Source organism: Dromaius novaehollandiae, chromosome 4, assembly GCF_036370855.1.
Source record: "Dromaius novaehollandiae isolate bDroNov1 chromosome 4, bDroNov1.hap1, whole genome shotgun sequence".
Lineage (NCBI taxonomy): Eukaryota > Metazoa > Chordata > Aves > Casuariiformes > Dromaiidae > Dromaius > Dromaius novaehollandiae.
The window spans coordinates 49,539,059-49,557,262 of record NC_088101.1 but is presented as its reverse complement, the minus strand read 5'-3'; the positions used below and the strand labels follow the sequence as shown (position 1 = coordinate 49,557,262).

Sequence of the window (18,204 nt, the reverse complement as noted above, 5' to 3'; positions counted from 1 at the left end):
TCCATAACCTTTCCAGGGATCGAGGTGAGGCTGACTGGCCTGTAGTTCCCCGGGTCCTCCTGGCTATCAGCTTGGTCAAGTATGATTTCCCCTTTCAAAGATGATGGAGAGTGGCCTAGCAATGACATCCACCAGCTCCCTCAGCACTCACAGGTGCTTCCCACTGGGGCCCATGGACTTGTGGATGGCAAGTTTGCTTAAATGATCTCTAACCTGATCCTCCTCCACCAAGGGAAAGTCTTCCTTTCTCCAGACTTTCTCTGTGGTCTCTAGTGTCTGGGATTCCTGAGGGCCAGTCGTAGCAGTAAAGACTGAAGCAAAGAGGGCATTCAGTATCTCTGCCTTCTCTGTATCATTTGTCACCAGGACCCCGGCCCCATTCAGTAGTGGGCCCACATTTTCCCTAGTCTTCCCTTTGTTGTTCATGTACTTAAAGAAGCCCTTCTTGCTGTCCTTGACATCCCAAGCCAGACTCAATTCCAAATGGGCCTTGGCCTTCCTAGTCACATCCCTGCATACTCTGACAACGTTCCTATACTCCTCCCAAGTGGCCCGTCCCTGCTTGCATCTTCTGTGCACTTGCTTCTTCTGTTTGAGTTTTGCCATGAGCTCCTTGTTCATCCATGCAGGTCTCCTGCCCCCTTTTCTCGACTTCCTGCTTATTGGGATGCATGACTCTTGAGCTTGGAGGAGGTGATCCTTGAATATTAACCAGCTCTCTTGGGCCTCTCTTGCTTCTAGGGCCCTATCCCATGGATTCTTCCAAGAAGGTCCCTGAAGAGGCCAAAGTTTGCTCTCCTGTTCTGCACATCGATGAAAGCAGGACATGTAGGTCTAGAGCCAGTCTATCCAGGTAGCTCTAAATTTAAGTCCCAGCTGAGCAGCTATTTTGGGGTTCACTGTTTTGGACTTAAGCGCTTACTGTCTTCCTCAGTCTCCTTTCTCAGAACCTATCCACAGGCCACACTCACAAAGACTTTTTGATTTCTACTTCCTATTGTGTCCTTCATTTCACATACTTGGCAGATTTTTGATTCTGACCCTACTGCAAGCTATCATATATTTGAAATGTCATATATGTGCTTTTGGAATACCTCAGAGTTCCTCTGAGTTTTTACTACCTATAACATTATTTTAAATATAAACACAAACTATGTATTTTCTCACTACATATCTGCTATAATTCTGACTACAGGGGAGTCAGACATGATAAATTAGTCCCATTATGTGAAGTGACATAAGCACACAAATTCTGGGTGTTTTCTGGTCTGTCAGTGAATTGTCAGTATGTGTTAATTTAAGCAGAAGCACACCATCTCTTCTTATAACGAATCTCAGTAAAAGAAGCTAATGGGATGACTCCTGTAGAATAATATACGCCCCTATTTTTTATCACTTGTGATTATGAGTTTGAATCTCCAGCTGAAATACAATCAGCTAGACCCAGTTAGCAGATGGTTATTCATACCACAGCACAACAGATACGTCCCAAACTTCACAGCTGTCCTTCATACATGGATGCAAAGAACACATAGTAGAATATATAATATGACAAATATGTTTGGAGAATAGAGGGTAAGCAGTTAACATAGTTCCTCTCAATGTACATATAATAATATGTATTATATATATGTGTAGCATTGACACGCATCCATGCTTTAAGTGAAAATTCTGACAGATTCTCTTCACATCCAAATCAAACAAAATTATTTCTGTTTAGAAGCTGGATGATTTTTATTGAGTCATAATAAATACATCTTGCACCACAGCTCAAAATTAAGAACTGTTTGAATGGAGGCCTAAATAGTACCTCCGCAGTTTCTGTATGACACTATTCAGTTTTTCATCAAGTCAGGATATCCTTATTGTTAATGATTAAAAGGTTCCTGCTTTTCTATAACTTGATTGGTTTTGGGTAGGTTATATATGTGAGGGGGTGGGGAGAGAAGGGTGTATGTATATACAGTTAATTTCTATAAGGAAAAAAAAGTATTTTCCTGCAGATGCAAATAAACATTTGCCATATTTTGAAGAGCAGATGGTTAATTGTGTTGTGTGCAGTTTTATTACTGGTAAAACATAACATAGCAGTGCATTTTCTATTCACAATTTTTATGAAGCTTCTGAAACTTGCTAATCAAAATTCCAGCAATGATTCCCTATTCTTGTTGATGAAAACTATTTTTAATAGAAAAATTCAGGGAAAGTAGATAACATAAGGTCTAATTCCACACTCTCTTATGTAAGTATTATACCTGTGTTTATCACTGAAATTAATGGTGTTTAACTTATATAAAACTGAGTTAATGGAGTAGAATATCTGGCACCTAAACTAAAAATCAATCAGAATGCAGGAAACAAAGGCAATTTCAAAATATATAGATAATAATTCAGATAATAAATATCCTATAAAATATATTTCCTAGAAATAAAAAAGCATGACAAGGGACTCATAACAATATGGAAATATCAAGCACAAAAGACAGCTCCTTTAAATAAAGGCTAAGCGATGAGGTTACCTCTTTTAATAGATTTAATAAATGTCATAGCTATATTGATTGACAGGGTTGAAAAATTTCAAATTTCTCAGCTGAACTAGATTTGCTTCTAAATAAAGACTACTTAGAAGGCTGTGTGTAAAACAAATAGACAATAAACACACTGGACTTGACCCAGCAGGAATTTTGGCTAAGTGATATTTTTGTTTAATATTTTAGAAAACCTTTTTCTGAAAAAGAATATATGATTGTGTTTATAAAACTCAAGACAATGAAAAGATGACCCACAGACAGTTCTAAATGAATATAGTAATTGCTCTGTCTTGCACACCATTGTGTGTTATCATCATACTAAGGGAGCCCCAGGTCAGAAGGTTAGATAAGTATCCCTTTTTGTTTTATATAGCCGCTTAAGTTAGCTAGCTGTTTCCCTGCGTGGCATAGAGCTCCGGGCAATTGCCCTGTGTGTCTCTCTGTTGAACTACTTCTGCTGATAAGGGAAGTAGTCATTTACTGGATAATTCTCAAATGAAGCCAATGGGACCATCCACCGCAGTAAGGGTATGAAAGGTCAGCTTAACTGTTATTTATTCACAATCTGAATTCATATTTATGCTATGAAAGCAAACTAGCCTATCCTTGCAACGTGACTCTGAAGCCTAAATCTACAATCTAATTGTAAAATCAAAACCCTGGAGGGAAGAACACATATGAAGAGATATATTTTATTGAGAAATATCTAGGGTATGTGATGAGTCTAACTCATGAAATTATTTCAAATGTAAATACCAAAGATAACAGCAAAGGCATGAAACAATTCCTCTCTCTGAAGTAAAACCTTCCAGAATTTGAGAAACAACTATACAGAAGGAAAACACACAAAATCTTAGGCAAAATTATGCTCTTGTTTTGACAGTGTCCTCTGTATTCGGTAATGTTGCACTGGTGTGACCAGGAAAGGTTAAGATTATTATACTCAACTAATCAGACTAAATACCTCACAAAGTAAATTCAGATTTATACCTACTGCTTAACCCTTGGTGTGCCCCGTTGTCTCTAGACATTGTATCCTGTGACTTAATCAGTATAGAAAGTCAATTTCTGGCACAAAAGTGAACTTAAAAATGTAGAGGTAGCTCATAATTTTGTATTTCTGTGCTTTGTATCTAAGCCATTTCATCTTAAAATATAGTTCGTTAAACGCTGTGTAGAGGGGTTTTGTTAGAAACTCTAGTCTGTCAGTCTGAAGCCAAAGAAAGATTTATTTCCCACTTAATAACCCCTGTGGTTAGTATCAGTCCAGTGGAACTTCCAAAGGACAGTAATTTAATAGTTGCTACATTGCTGAAATAGATTCTCAAAATGACTTTGACCTGAATTGTACACTTCTTCAGCAGCTTAGAAGAGCTGCAGAGCTGTGGATACATTCAGCTCAGACATCATGAAGCAGGAACGAGCTCCATACCAGTCCTCAGCCCCATTCTTAAAATCTGGTTATAAAATTTTTCAGCCACGTTTACACTGGACATTAATAGGTTGTGATACCTCAGCAAGCTTTGTGTGCATGAACTTGATGGCTATAAACAGACTAACAGGGAAAAATACAAAAGGGCATTTCTGCCCTAACAAAGAGGTAAGAGAACTAACTTGGGCAGACCACTGCATAGACATCACACGATTTCCATTTCAAAGCCAGGACTTACGCATTGTAAACCCCCATTGTAAATTAACTGATATGCTCTCTAGTGTTAGATAATCATAACTCAAAGAGGATCCTGTTTAAAAATCCTGGTATATATACCCAAAGCACACAAAACAGATGTAGACACTGTAACCTGCCACATTGCTAAAATACTGTTCATGTAGTCTAAGTTTCTGTTTACCTTCCTTTCAACACTGAGAACATGAAGTATGTTCATTTGACAATGTCAAGGTAACTTTCAGAGTTGCGGGAAGCAAAGAGTAACTTCTTGTCATTATCTGACAACTTTGGTATTACCATGGATCACATCTACCAAAAATCATAAAGTTACAAACAGTTGTAATTAAAAAGCAGTTCCAATAACGTAAAGTGGTCCATTGCATGTTCCATATGACAACTTTATCACCAAAGTGGATCAGTATAGCAATTACAAATGGGAAACATGTTACACATGTCTCTTGTTTAGAGACAAAATACCACAATAGGCCAAAATAATACTGTAAGAACACATTATTCTGTGACACGATAATTACTCTGAGGTCACAAAGTAAGAAAGTAAGCCATGGCGATCTGGCAAGCTAATAAAAGATATACAGGTAACAAAAGCAAGTTTACAATGGAAACATGTTTATTAATTATTTTGTTATTATTAATAACTGATTATTATAATTAGCCTCTGCACTATTTCTTATTCTATATATTTTTATATATATTAGTGCTCATTAATGTCTTGTCAAAGAGTGCAAATCGTGAGCTAGGACACTCTGGTGCTATGTGCTGTACAAACATGAAATAAAATGACAATCCATACCTAAAACAACTTACAGCATCCTTACAGCTGAAAAGCAAATTGATGCTTTATAGTGCAAGTAAAAAACAAGACATACATGGGGAGAAAGGTTGTTGGGCATCACATGAAAATATGGATACAAAATGGGAAGCTGAGAATGTTATCCATTGATACTTTGATAGACTTCATATTGATGCTGTGTTTTAAGGAGGATTCAGAGCAAGATAATGAGGTAGCTTTGAAAATGTTTATAGATGGCTCTTCTTAAGCATGACAGAGAGCATAGACATCTTTCTCAGAAGATTTAACAGGTAGATAATAGAGACCTTCACCATGAATAAACTTTTTCATCCTTTCCAGTGCCATTCAGTGAATGAGAGAACATACGTAAGATGAGAAAGTGGCATGAAAGCCACTGTAAGAAAAAAAAAAATTAAGAGGACAGTGCTTTCACAAATCTACCCAAAAGAGAACACAACAACATAGGGGCATTTAAAAATGTATTGTAATTAGTAGCAAGATGGATTCAAAATCCTAGGTGTCACAAAAAATTCACATCCATGCAAGTTTCCATAGCAAATGCTAATCAAACAATTAATTGTTTACTTTCATTAAGAAATGATTCTGAGGTTTCATCTTCTTGTGTTTGCATGTGCAGAAATTCTAAGTAAAATCAAGATAAAAAATGTAAATAAATTGCAAATACAACTATGATACGTAATTAGGTTTCAAAGCACACATATGGAAAATTTGAGAAAGCAAAAAGGAGGTAGGCATACATTTTTGAACAGATGGTGTTAGATAAGGTAACTTAGATATAATTGAGGTCAGAATTTGGCTACTGTAGGAACAGACACTCTCAGTGAAAGAGGTGAATTTCCTCCTGTGTGGTTTTTTTTTTTTTAATTACTCAGTGCCATTCCATCACAGTACTGTCTGGTGTAGTTCCTCGCGTGAATCCCCTGTCCATAGAAGGCTCTCTCCAGAATCTTCTCTCTATATTACAAATTTGAGGAAAGATTCTGTTCATGGGATCATCAATTTGCTTTTCAGCTGCAGGGACACTTGATGTTGACTGGCTTCACCGTTTATCTTAGCTATGGTCTGTAATGTAACAGTATTAGGAAAGTCAGCTTGAGCTGTATTTTCGCTGCTGATGTAGAAAGAACTGACATAAAAGAACAGCTAATGTTCATGAAAATGCGAGCAAATTCTAAATAAAGAACAATTTTAAAGTCGTTTATATCAGAGACAGAAGGCAAAATCAAAAGCCCAAATAGCTGGTGGATTTAGCAGCATTGACTTGCGGAGTTCTCTCAGACACAGACTAGTCAAATTTCATTTAGCCATATAAATTTTAAATTAAAGCCCTGTTGATTTTACACACCATGTTTGAAAGCAAAGCTTGCTTTATGAGTTTTTTTCACACGTAAAAAAGATATGAAATAGTAATACTGTATACATTAAACATATGGATTCATCACTGCATCTATTTATAGCTAGAAGTCATTCAGTTTTGAATGCCAGTTAGAAAGAATATCACGGAAATAAAATCAGCTGTGTTTCTATATGAGCCTCAAAGCATAATGTTTTGCTGTTTCAAGCACAACACATTCACCCACATAACACGCACTCCACAATTCTTCAGCCTCAGCCTGCAGATGCATCCATCACAGTCAATACTTTTATTTGAACGGTATCCATATCAAAGTCTTAATGCTTCATGATGGTCCATTATTTGCCTTGTAAAAAGAAAACAATATTTGAAGAAAATCATTAATGCATCAAGTTTAGAAAGATGTTTGATGGTGTTTTCCTTTCCACTTAATCCTGGAATTACTTTCCTGATAATATTTTTTTTTCTCTTTTCTTTTAGCATTAACTCAGATCTTGATTTTGGCTCTTTTCTTTTCCCTAAAAGCCTTACACAGAATTATTATGTGACAGATATAAGAACATTAGTATCAGAAATAAAGTAGCTAACAGCATTTACCTGAGTAAAGGTTTCTCCAGACTACTTGTAGTTTTGCTTTTGGGAACTGGCTGAAACCAAGACCAACTTACTACTAAATTCAAACCCAATACTGAAGTGTTTTATTATTTTGTGACTTCTGTAATAAAGTAAAATACACTTGTTTTGTGACTCCTGTTTCATTCCAAAGTCAGTGGATGGTTTTGTTGTAATAAAAGTAATATTGCTGCAGGCTTTTTAAACCAGCTTGAGTACACTTACAATTTCTGCATGCCTAGAAACTTGACCTTGTCACACATGAGGTGCAAATGTTTTCTCTCTCTTCTTACTATGAATTGTCTAGAGATACAGGACCAGCTACATTGCTGGTAAAATGTAATTGAGTTTGGTCTATGATATATTGCAAAGCACTACTGACACCAAGTTGAAAAAGTATTTCCAAAAAAACCATATATTTTATATCCACTTCTGCTGGTAGAAGCAGTAGCCAGCTTTTTTCCTCCTGTTCAGAAATAATAGTTTGTTGAGGATCAGTGACTGCTTGAACGGAATTAGCCTTGAACACAAATCAGCATGTTATATTGGCTGTGTCTAAGAGCAGGTGAGCCTATAGATTTAGACTCACTGAGACTACTACGGCAGCATGTCAGATGGTTTTAAACTATTGCAAATGGTTTAAAATGAGAAGCTGGAATGGTATTGGCAGAATCATGATATTGTTATGTTTTAGGATTTTTTTTAAAGCAAGGCTTTTTATATAACCTTCAGCGAACTATTTGCCACAGAAGACCCCCAAATACCCCCATTACAGAAATGCCCCTGTGCCACAAGCAAAATGCTTTTGACAAAACAGACACCTGAGAAGACAGCATGTAAAAGATGATGCTTGTGAATCTCACAAGTTTTTTTTGTTTGTTTTTTTTTTTTCCCTCCAGGAACAGCCACAAAAAGCTGCTCTGTCCCGTTCCCTGACAAACTGCCCTCACAAACTGCCCTGTGGATGGGCCAGCACTGGGCCTTGTTGCCATGCCCCTAGGACGGGTCTGATTAATGGAGGACACAGACCCATCCCCGCTCCTGCGGCTGCCTTTGGCCACCCCAACAGTTCCAGTGACGAACTGTCACCTCGGAACAGCCAGACTGTCCTTGACGGGAAACCAGGAACTGAACACCGTAAACATCCATTGTATTTTAATCAGCTCTGGGGCCTCCTTCTTTCCAGGATCCCACTCCCAGCTGCGAGCTTGGCAGCTCACAGGCCCCCGGCGAGGGGGGGGCGGGGGCAGCGCCAGGCCGCCCCGCTCACCATGGGCGGCGCCAGGGCGGTCGCGCCGCCCGGCCTCCAACGGCACCAGCCCCGCGGCGGGGCGCCTTGCGCATGCGCCGCGGCGGCGGCCGGGTCGCGGGGCGGGGCGGCAGTGATGGCGGTGGTGGCGGGCGGGGTCCGGCGGTGGGCGAGGGGGGCGCAGCTCTTGCTCCTCCTGGTCGCGCTGCACCTGGCGGCGGCTCCGGCCGCGTTGCCTCTGGTCGTCAACACCTGGGCGTTTGGGAAGGCCACGGAGACAGGTGTCCCCGGCGGGCGGGCGAGCGGGCAAGCCGGGGCGTTGCCGGGCTGCCCCCGGCGCGCCTTCCGGCCGGGCGCCGCGGGGCGGAGGCTGCCGGTGTTGGCTTAAAAACAGCAAAAGTGTCGGAAAAAAATGCCCTTGATAATACGCAGAAAAATGTGCTGGGGTGTTACCAGAAGGGAAACTGCAAAAAGCCGTTCTGCATGCTCGGGGAGGCCGTGCGTCGGGTCTGGGGGGAGCCTGGCCCCCGGCCTGGCGTTGGGGTCTCGGCTACCTCCGTGCGGAAGGGGCAGAGCAGCCGGGCTGGCTTGTGCTCTCGTGGTGCTCTGCTGCCGAGCCGTAGTGCGGCACCGAGAGCTGTGAGGAAGGGGCTTAGCGTTCACGGTTGGACAAAAAATACAAAAAGCAGGCAGATTTGGTGGAAACTTGTGGAAAGGCAAGTTTGTTTAAAAAAACAAACAAACAAACTTGTTTTCCCTAATAATGGGATTTGTGGTTGCTGCTGTTAAAAATAGTTGTTTATTTTTAGTAGTGTTGCCAGTATTCATTCTTCCCGCCTGAAAATTTAGATAACTCAGAATATTATATTTTTGGTGCTCTGTGTTGTTTTGTGAAGTGTTATTAATAGTCAAGAAACGTTTTCTATGGCAGCTATGCCAACAGAAATTAGTTGTGGATACCAATTTAGAAATACACATAGGCTGTATTAGCATAGTTAGGTTGTAAGTAACTCCTTGCTGGTGAAGCCTTGCTGGTGAAATGGGCTACCTGAAGCCTTGTATAGGTCAGAACCAAAATATCACCCTGGAAACAAGACCCTTCTTTTGCAAATATCAGAAAGTATCTGAAAGAAAAGGTAATTGGAATTAGAGGAGTATTGCTCACGCTGAAGTTGGTTATGCAGACAAGCATCTGTAGAGCTGGATGCTAAATATTATTCTTTCCTTCATGCAGCCAGTTTCATGCAGTTGCATGCATTTGTGAAGATGAGAGTTTCTTGAGATGGTTGAGACTATGATTACAGTTTACTTCTGCCAAAAAGAGCTGGGCTGCGCACTTCCGCTACCTCCACAGTGCTGAGTCTGGCAGCCAGGGGAGCACCAGAGCCAGGGCAAGGGAGGAGGTGGCAGTATTGCAGCTGTCAATGGCAGCAGGCTCAAGTATCTTGGGAAATCTTGCCAGAGGGCCAGTCTTGTGAAGTATTTCTCATGAGCAAAGCCTTCAGGCCCAGTTTATTTAAGTCATGTGTGTTTGATGCATCTATAATATCTTACTAAACCAGGCTGTGAGCTAGATATTAAAGGAGTAGAAGGCATCAACTAAGGGTTGAATTAGAGAAAGTGGAGACTGATATTGGTTATATATCTTGTTTTCAGTTTCTTTTTGTTTTTATGTATTGTTATTGATATTAGGTTTAAATATATGTTTCAGATACTTTTATTCTATAGCTGAGCACTTAGTATTCTCTGAGGAAGCTTTTGAGAGCTGCTTGTTCCAATCTGTTTCTCTTTTTTGAGATAAGAGTTTTGCTAAGTCTTCTCCCTCTTTTCCTCTCTGCCTTCCCCCCCCCCCCCCCCCCAAGGTTTTACACAGATGGTGATGGCTGGTCCTGGACAAAGGAGGTTATTTAATATAGACAATTTGTGATGACTGTTAGTAAATAATACCTTTCCCGTTAGGAAAAAAGCTTAATTTCTCAGAAATATTGATCAGATATGCAAGCAAATCAGTATTTAGAGAAGTAATTTTTGGTTCTTTTAAATATTTATGTATGTCACCTGTAAATTATACTTTACTTTTGTTTACGCACAATAATGCATCTTCATAGTGTCCATCTTTAAAGCATTCTTAATGTAATTGTGGAGACTGTTTTCACTGTTGACACTTAATTACTTGGGTTGATTACAGCATGGAGAATATTACAGATGGGAGGCTCTGAGCTGGACGCAGTTGAAAAAGGTTGCGGTCAGTGTGAGATCGACCAATGTGATGGGAGCGTGGGATATGGAGGAAGCCCAGATGAAAGTGGAGAAACAACACTGGATGCAATGATTATGGATGGGTAAGAGAACTGCATGGAGGAAAGAATGATTCCTGTAATTTTTAGCACACTTTAATACAAGGGTTGTTACAGAGATCTTGTTGATTTAGGGCTGTGTTTGGACAAGTTTACATATTAACTTGTGGAACTAGAAAAAAATAATTACCTAACTGGTGGAAGAGTAACTAAGTATGTTCATTATTATATCTGTATGTGTAATGCAATAATCTAGCTGTAGATGCAGCAACTAAAAAGCAGATGGTAACAAAGGCAAAATTGTTTATAGCATCGTAAGCTTTCCCCTTAGATTCATTCCATAAATATTTTACCTGTATAACAGTTGTCTTCTGTAGCGTATTTACCATTTAAACCTGTCCTGCTTCAAAAAGAATGGTAAGTGTTTATTTGGTTCATGATATAAGTTTACATAACAAAACAGTTGCTCTAATAGAAGTATTATTCTGCCTGGAGTTGTTGCTACATAAGTAATATCCCCCTATTAGTGCAAGGAAGTTATGTATGTATGAAGTTTTACCCTACTAGTGTGATACCATCTGTCTATGGCTATTTACCATAGAACAATTAAAGCAATACATTAAAACAGTAAACTTCCTAATTTTATTAAACAAAATCTGTTCCAATATATAAATGTGCAAATGTTCTTGTATTTTTATTAAATTTGATCTAAGCAGGCTTTAAATATTTCTTGTTTTCAGCAACACTATGGAAGTTGGGGCAGTTGCGGATCTGAGACATGTGAAAAATGCAATTGGTGTAGCAAGAAAAGTCATTGAACATACTAAGCATACATTATTAGTGGGGGAGTCAGGTAATTTTTACTTTAATTGTTTCCAAGTCTTAGCTTCTTCTTAAAACCCTTCCTATTATAGCTACAATTGCCATATGTTTATCTTGATAACATGGGTGGAGATTCCCTGACAATCAAGTGAACATATTCAAATAATTCTGAAATATTTACTCTATTAAGTTTATTGCATGTGTATGAATTACGTTTTATTCCATTATTTCTACATGAAAAGAAAAACAGTTTTATGGTCTATTCACCAATTCAGCTGCAAATACTAAGTTGTAATCGTGAGGCTTTGCTAATATCATTGAAAATGGATGTATTAAATAAAGATGATTTGACACAAGGCATTATACAAGCTGAAGCTGTTAGACATAAATATTTCATTTTAAACCATGGAATACCTGTTTCTAAAGAATCACAGAATTAATAGACTGTAGAGTTACATATGGCTGCTTTAGTGTATATTGAGCACCATTACTGTATTTCATAGTTTAAAGATATTAGTGCGTTTAAAAAAAAAAAAAATAGAGACTGTACTCTAGGCACAACAAATGTGTGAGGGCAAACGCAAGGAACAGTTACGGTTTAAAAATAGGAGCTATTGCTGATAGAATAATATTAGCTTTAAAAGAGATGCATATTCCAGGGAGGTACATGAGTAGTAAGTGGAAGGTTACTTGGCTGACAGTTAAGGATTTTTAAAATGTATGGGTCTGTTTGGAAAGAAGTGTAGAGACAAGTGTAGGAGTTGAGATTTAAAAAGAAGTGACATTATCTGAGCCTTAAAGGTGAGTCAAGTGCTTTGAAATTGACAAGGAAAGATAAAAGGTTCTTGAAGGAATTAATGTGTACAGAATGATAGAGAAGTTCAACAGTGGGTTTTTTGGATGGAGTAAAGTAGGGCAAATAGAGGTCGTGATACTGTGTTTGGCAGGAAGTCTGAAAAGAGAGAGATGGATCTGCAGATTCTATTTAATTCAGGTAGTTGGCCATGTTTAGGTTATGACTAGCTTTAGTAAGAGAGGTTTCACTGGTGATTGGAAAAGAAACTGGTCAGGTGTTAAATAGAGGAGGAAGAAGTGCTCATGATACTCTTTTACCCTGCCATTCTGGATAGATAGCAGAATATTTTAAAAATGTGATTGGATGAATGAACACAAAGGATAAGAAAGATGAAGAAGAAAGTGAGAATTTAAAATATGTTTTCCAAACTAAGACTATAGCACTTTGCATAGCAAAGTCATGTGGACAGGGCTGTTATGCTGAGTCCTTGGCAGTTTCTTTTCCACATAAAAATGTTTCCATTTTTCACCAGAAAGCTAGCTAGAATAGTAAAACCTTTTCATATCAATACCTTAAATATCTGTAATCTATGCAAGCTTTGTTTTTTTCATTGAAGATGCTGGAGATTATTCCATTTTTTTCCCCTGAACTTTAACCATTTCTGCAATTTTATTAGAATATGTTTAGTGATGCAGTCCAGGAAAGTCTCTCTCCTAAAATTTAGTTTGAGTGATTGACACTAGAGAGGAAGAGGCAAGCTATAGCGCACCTTTAAAAATCATCAACTAACCAAAGATAATGTGTGGCCAGTGTGTGGTTCCTCGCAGTAAAGTTTTAATGAAAGTAATGTGAAATTTTCAGTTTCATGTTAAAAATACTGACTGAATCTCTTAGAGTGCCATCATACCTAAATAGCCTTCACAGGTCTGTTTACTTTGACTCAAAAATTGAAGTGAAGGTGTTTTAAACCTTTGACACAGAGAGAACTTAAGGGAGAGGATATATTTTTCATGTTTTGTCATGTCCTTGTTTAGAACCTTTCGTAGTCTTGGATTTTACAATGCAAGGAAAATGATAGTATGTATTGTTTAAAATGGTAGTATCTCCGATTATTAATAAAAATTAAAAGAATTACTAAAGTCTTTGGACTTTCAGAAATGTCTGCATCTGGGCTTCTATCTAGACTCTGTAGCTATCTCTTTGCATTTACTTCATTCTCAGCATTCTCAGTGTAGAAGAAAGACAAAACAACCAATGTAGATTAAAAATGACTGATTGTGAGTCACCAGGTTCTAGGTCTGGAAATGAAAAATTGAGTCAGAGGCTGTGAACACTAAAATAATTGACTAGAGAGCAAAATCATTCAAACGTGATAGTTGAAGTCAGAAGTCACACCTTGCATCGTTTTCACACAGTGAGTAAAATGTCATAGATCTCATTCCTTTGCCCCCAGTAACATGCAAAAAGAGGCTTTGAAAACAGTGCAAAACTGAGGAGGTTAACAAATAATTGTATCATATTGTATAAGGAAGATGATACTGTGGATTATAAGTGAACAGTTTTTAGCAAATCACAACCCGTCATGAAGGCTTGAGCCATGTTCTATGAAGAGGATGGCAGTGGTAGAATTTGCCTTGAACAGGAAAAAAAAATCAAACCTGTTGTCATTTTTTTTTTTAGTCTTCCCATTGTGGTTGTAAGCCAGAGTATGACCAAAGCTGATGTATTTTTACAGCTGAGGTTTACAGTGATGATGGTCAACATAAAAATTAACTAATTCTATATTGGTATAGCTTTTATTGAACAGATAGCCACACCGACCAATTCTTGTAGTTTTGAAAGAGCTACTTCATTTGCTGCGTACTTTCTTTAGGAGAGGACTTGGAAATCCAGCAATAAGGACTGTATACCAACATAGAACCCACTTTAGTGGGGGACATTGAGTGCAGAATGATCACAAGGGGGAACAAAATTTTTATTTTGGTTATTGTCTGCTGAGAAGTTTTCAGATCTGTCTCCAAAAGATTGGAAAGTTTCATAATCACAGTGTGCCTGACCTTTTCCTTTTTATGTCCTAGCAATACTTAGACCAATATCTAAGCAGAAAAGTTCAAAGAACAGAAACAAGGCTGCAAAAGTCATAAAAGGATGACTGAAAACATGCACAAGCACAATTTTATCTCAAAAAAGTGCCTGTTTGTTCAAGAAATGGGAACATGAGGGTCTGTGTCATTGAAGATGTCAGTTTTCCATTACATGAGCCTTACCCTGAGTGCAAACAGACTTTAAGTGTGTGTGTGGTTTTTTTGTGTTTTTGTGTTTTTGTGTGTTTTTGTGTTTTGTGGGGGGTTTTGTGGGGGGGTTTTGGGGTTTTTTTGTTTTTTTGTTGGTTTTTTTGTGTTTGGGGTGTGTTGTGGTGTGGGGGGTGTGTTGTGGTGTGGGGGGTGTGTTGTGGTGTGGGGGGTGGTGTGTGTTTTTTTAAAGAAAAACACAGAAAAGCTGTCCAGAAATAACTGAAGGCTTTTCTTATTGATTGGGCAGGAGGAACTTGTTCAGTTGTGTATTACAGTGACATTAATATCAAGGATTGGTAATACAAATTCATAAAACATCTGAATCTAGCAACACTATCTGTTACTAGATAATATCAAAGGTAGCTATAACTAAAAAATGAGAGCAATTGATTTTTTCCCCAGTTTACTTTGCCCTAATGTTTTCTAGAAGTGGAGCGTTCTTCCATTGTTTGTGTCTATTTCCTCTGCTCCCTTGTTACATACTATATTGATTTTCAAAACAGGGAAGCAGTCACTTTAAAGATGCAAGAAAAAAGTGTAATGCCTTGTAGGATGGTAGATGGATTTCTGCAAGAATCGGTGTTTTAGTGGCAAATATTGTGCAAATCTCTCTGCTACTCATGTTTCATAGAAGCTTAGCTTTATAAGTAAAACTTAATATTGTTTGCTTTTATTTAAATATTTCTGTGAAACACTGCCAAGGCTATTCTTGCTCTTGGTTTTTTATGTCCAGTTGATTAACAAAATTGAGTTTTTCTCCCTTTCAGTGGTGCAGTTTGCATGTGCTAACATAGTTGTAGTGCACTGAGGAAACGGTGTCACTGGTAAAGAGGGAATTGGGTACTGCAGTTGTACATCACTGTAATGCTTGATACTACCCTCTGAAGAAATGCTTCTCATCTTCATAGAGAATACAGAATTTCTTGATTTCTAGATAATATTACATGAAGCTGTTATCATAACATACATAAAAACATGAATACATTCATTTTTTTGTTGTTGGTTTCTTTTTTTAAAGCCTCCCTGTTTGCTGTAAGAATGGGGTTTCCATATGAAGATTTAACAACCTCAGAATCTCTTTCGGTATATGCAAAGTGGCTTAATCAGAGCTGTCAACCAAACTACTGGAAGGTACAGTACAGTGGTGGTGAAACAAGTTTTGGAAAGTCAGTCATGCAGCATAGCCCCTTTTCAACATATTGAAATTGTGCTTGATATTGCGGGGGTGGGGGAGTGTTTTGTTTAACATACAGAACAAACATGGAATTGTCAAATGTTTGGTGGACTCAGAAACAGTGTGTGTCTAGCACTTTTTTCTTAAATCCTCCTGGGTTTGACTTTGCTGCAGTGGTGTTTTGGAGGGACTTTTGGGGTTTTTTTGTTTGTTTTGTTTTTTGTTTGTTCTAAATTTGGGCAAACTAAGCAGTGAGTGTATTTTTTGATGCATGTATAAATTTCTAAAAGGAAATTTCACAGTAGTAATTAAGGTCCTCTTTCTTCCATATATAGTTTGAGTTGCTTTATGCAGACCTGTGAGCACATTAAACCAGTGCAGCTGTCCGTGTTAAACTTGTCTGTTTCTTTTTTCTTTTTCTTTTGGGCTTGGCATTGCAGGTTTCTACATGTTTATGCATAGTCTTCTTTTTTTCTTTTTTTTTTTTGCATCTGAAATGCTGTAGTATTGAACCATTTTAAATCAATATATATTCTCTTTTTTGTTGGGAAAATACTTACTATGATGCTTTATTTGGATTCTATTAAAAAAGGTGCTTTTTTCCCTAAAATCTATAATGTTTTCTTCATTCTGATGAAGAATGAGTTTTTTTGACTAGTCTGTTGAGCAACACAGAATCTTTGATTTGACCAACATGAACACCTAACAATAGGAAAATCTTTCACCAAATCATACCCAAAGTAAGTCATTGCTCTTTGAGCAAAACACTTGCAGGGTTTATAGTTCAGTACAGCTATGTAACTAAAGAATTGGACATCTGCTATGTGGGTAGTTGATTGTAGGTAGAGTACAGCATTTTAAAATCTATTTGTAATGAAGCATAATATATTGTTCTTGCAAATAACGAAATAATTACAGAATGTAGTACCAGACTCTTCAAAATCCTGTGGACCATACAAAAAGGCTGAAAAAGTAATTTGTGAAGAAGATTGGACCATCTACCAAAGAAGGATAAATGTTCATAATCACGATACTATCGGTAACAATTTTTGGTAACTCTGATGCTAATTTTTTTACTTGTTCCCCGTTGGTTAAATCATGCTGACTTCAAAAATATTTCATATAGGCAATATTCCCTGTTTATAGTGGTTTCAAGATTGTTACTTCGGTTATGATGGAATGGCTATAAGTTCTTAGATGAAGTAGGCTTTTTGTTTGGGTGGTTCGGGGTTTTTTTGTTCGCTTATTTTAAAGTGTGCTGTCTGCACAGCCACTTGCTTCATCTGTGTTTATTGCCCTACTGCTTCTCCTTCAGATGTCTTGGCACAGTTGTTTGGGCAGATATGGGTGCTTAGGAAAATAAGAAATGGTTATTTTTTAACCTTGATATCTGAATTATGGCTGACTTGGGTCAAATCTTCCCAATAGGTGTCAGCCCAACCTAAAGTTTTGCAGAGGTGGGAGAAGTGAGTAAACAGTTTTAAGTTAGTGCTGTTGCCAAAAGAAATGTTTGTCAAACTGTCCTTAAACTTAGAAAATAAAGCTGAGTTTCATTTTTCTTCCATTCTGGCTTTTAACTAAAGCAGTAAATTTCTACAGAAACTGATATGCTTAAAACAGGTTAGCAGTAGTAGTCCCAAAGACTTCTAAGAGCCTACTGATTAAGGACTGTTAATTGCTAAGTCTGTCAGCCAATTCATGAGCAGATCTGACAAAGGCAGCAACCATTACAGGAGTGGAATGGAGCATTTACAGATTCATATCTTTCAAAGCTTTATACTTTGTCTTAAATTTTACACTTTTTGTTTTAGGCTGGATTTTTCTCAATTTAGTAACTCAGAACCTTTTGTCTGACAGTATTTTCAATATGAAGAATTAACAAGTTGTTTCAAGCATTAGTCTTTCTTCTTTGCTTCTCTTCCTCCCTGCTAATTAATGTTCTGCAGAAGTCAGGCTACTTACCAATTTAAGAATTTTTCTTTACTGGGTATACAATTTTCAATATATTCTAGAAAACTCAAAAATTGTAGAGTGTCAGGATGAGATGTTAATTTGTTAAGTACAATTCAGAAGTTGATGTATCATTAGGCAGTCTTAAGCTGTTTTGTAGTATATATTGGCGCTTATCTTTGTACTCTGTGTCCTCCCATCCCACTGTTTTATATGTGAAACATCTCCTTGACTAACACATTTTCAAAAGCATCTTCATTCAGAATGCATTTAGGAAGTTGGTAGGAACTGATGTCCTTCCAGTCTCTTTGCAGAGGCTAATGATGGCTCTAGAGCCAGTGCCTCTATGCTTTTAGCTTCAACTGATTAGAAGACTTTTTCTATGAGAAGATACAGCTAAGTGAGATCAGAGAACCAGAATTCAACCGTTTGAAATCTGTTTCTTGGCTGTCAGTATGTTCTGAAATTGCTGTCAGCAGCAATTGCTGCCCTCTTTTAAAGAGGTGAAGTCTTGTCTTAGGGAGAAGCAGCCAATCCCAGCCTGTTCCAAGCAGCAGTCTGAGTTGCTCCAGTATGATGCAGCGGCTTCCTCGTTGACATGAAATTAGTGAGGGTGGGCTCTCT

The 18,204-nt window shown here is 38.0% G+C and overlaps 1 protein-coding gene across 2 annotated transcripts in view; it reads left to right on the top strand.

Moving 5' to 3' along the window:
* The first annotated feature begins 8,329 nt into the window (after positions 1-8,329).
* AGA (aspartylglucosaminidase) overlaps positions 8,330-18,204 on the top strand; it is a 17,280-nt gene continuing 7,405 nt past the window's right edge. The window contains exons 1-5 of one of the 2 annotated variants that reach the window (XM_064510995.1): positions 8,330-8,528; positions 10,436-10,589; positions 11,285-11,397; positions 15,475-15,587; positions 16,549-16,669. In XM_064510995.1, coding sequence (XP_064367065.1) covers positions 8,384-8,528; positions 10,436-10,589; positions 11,285-11,397; positions 15,475-15,587; positions 16,549-16,669 — 646 coding nt within the window. In that variant the 5' untranslated portion in view covers positions 8,330-8,383. Of the gene's footprint in view, positions 8,529-8,575; positions 9,384-10,435; positions 10,590-11,284; positions 11,398-15,474; positions 15,588-16,548; positions 16,670-18,204 lie in introns of those variants that run through there. The other variant, XM_026105214.2, reaches the window with a different exon arrangement.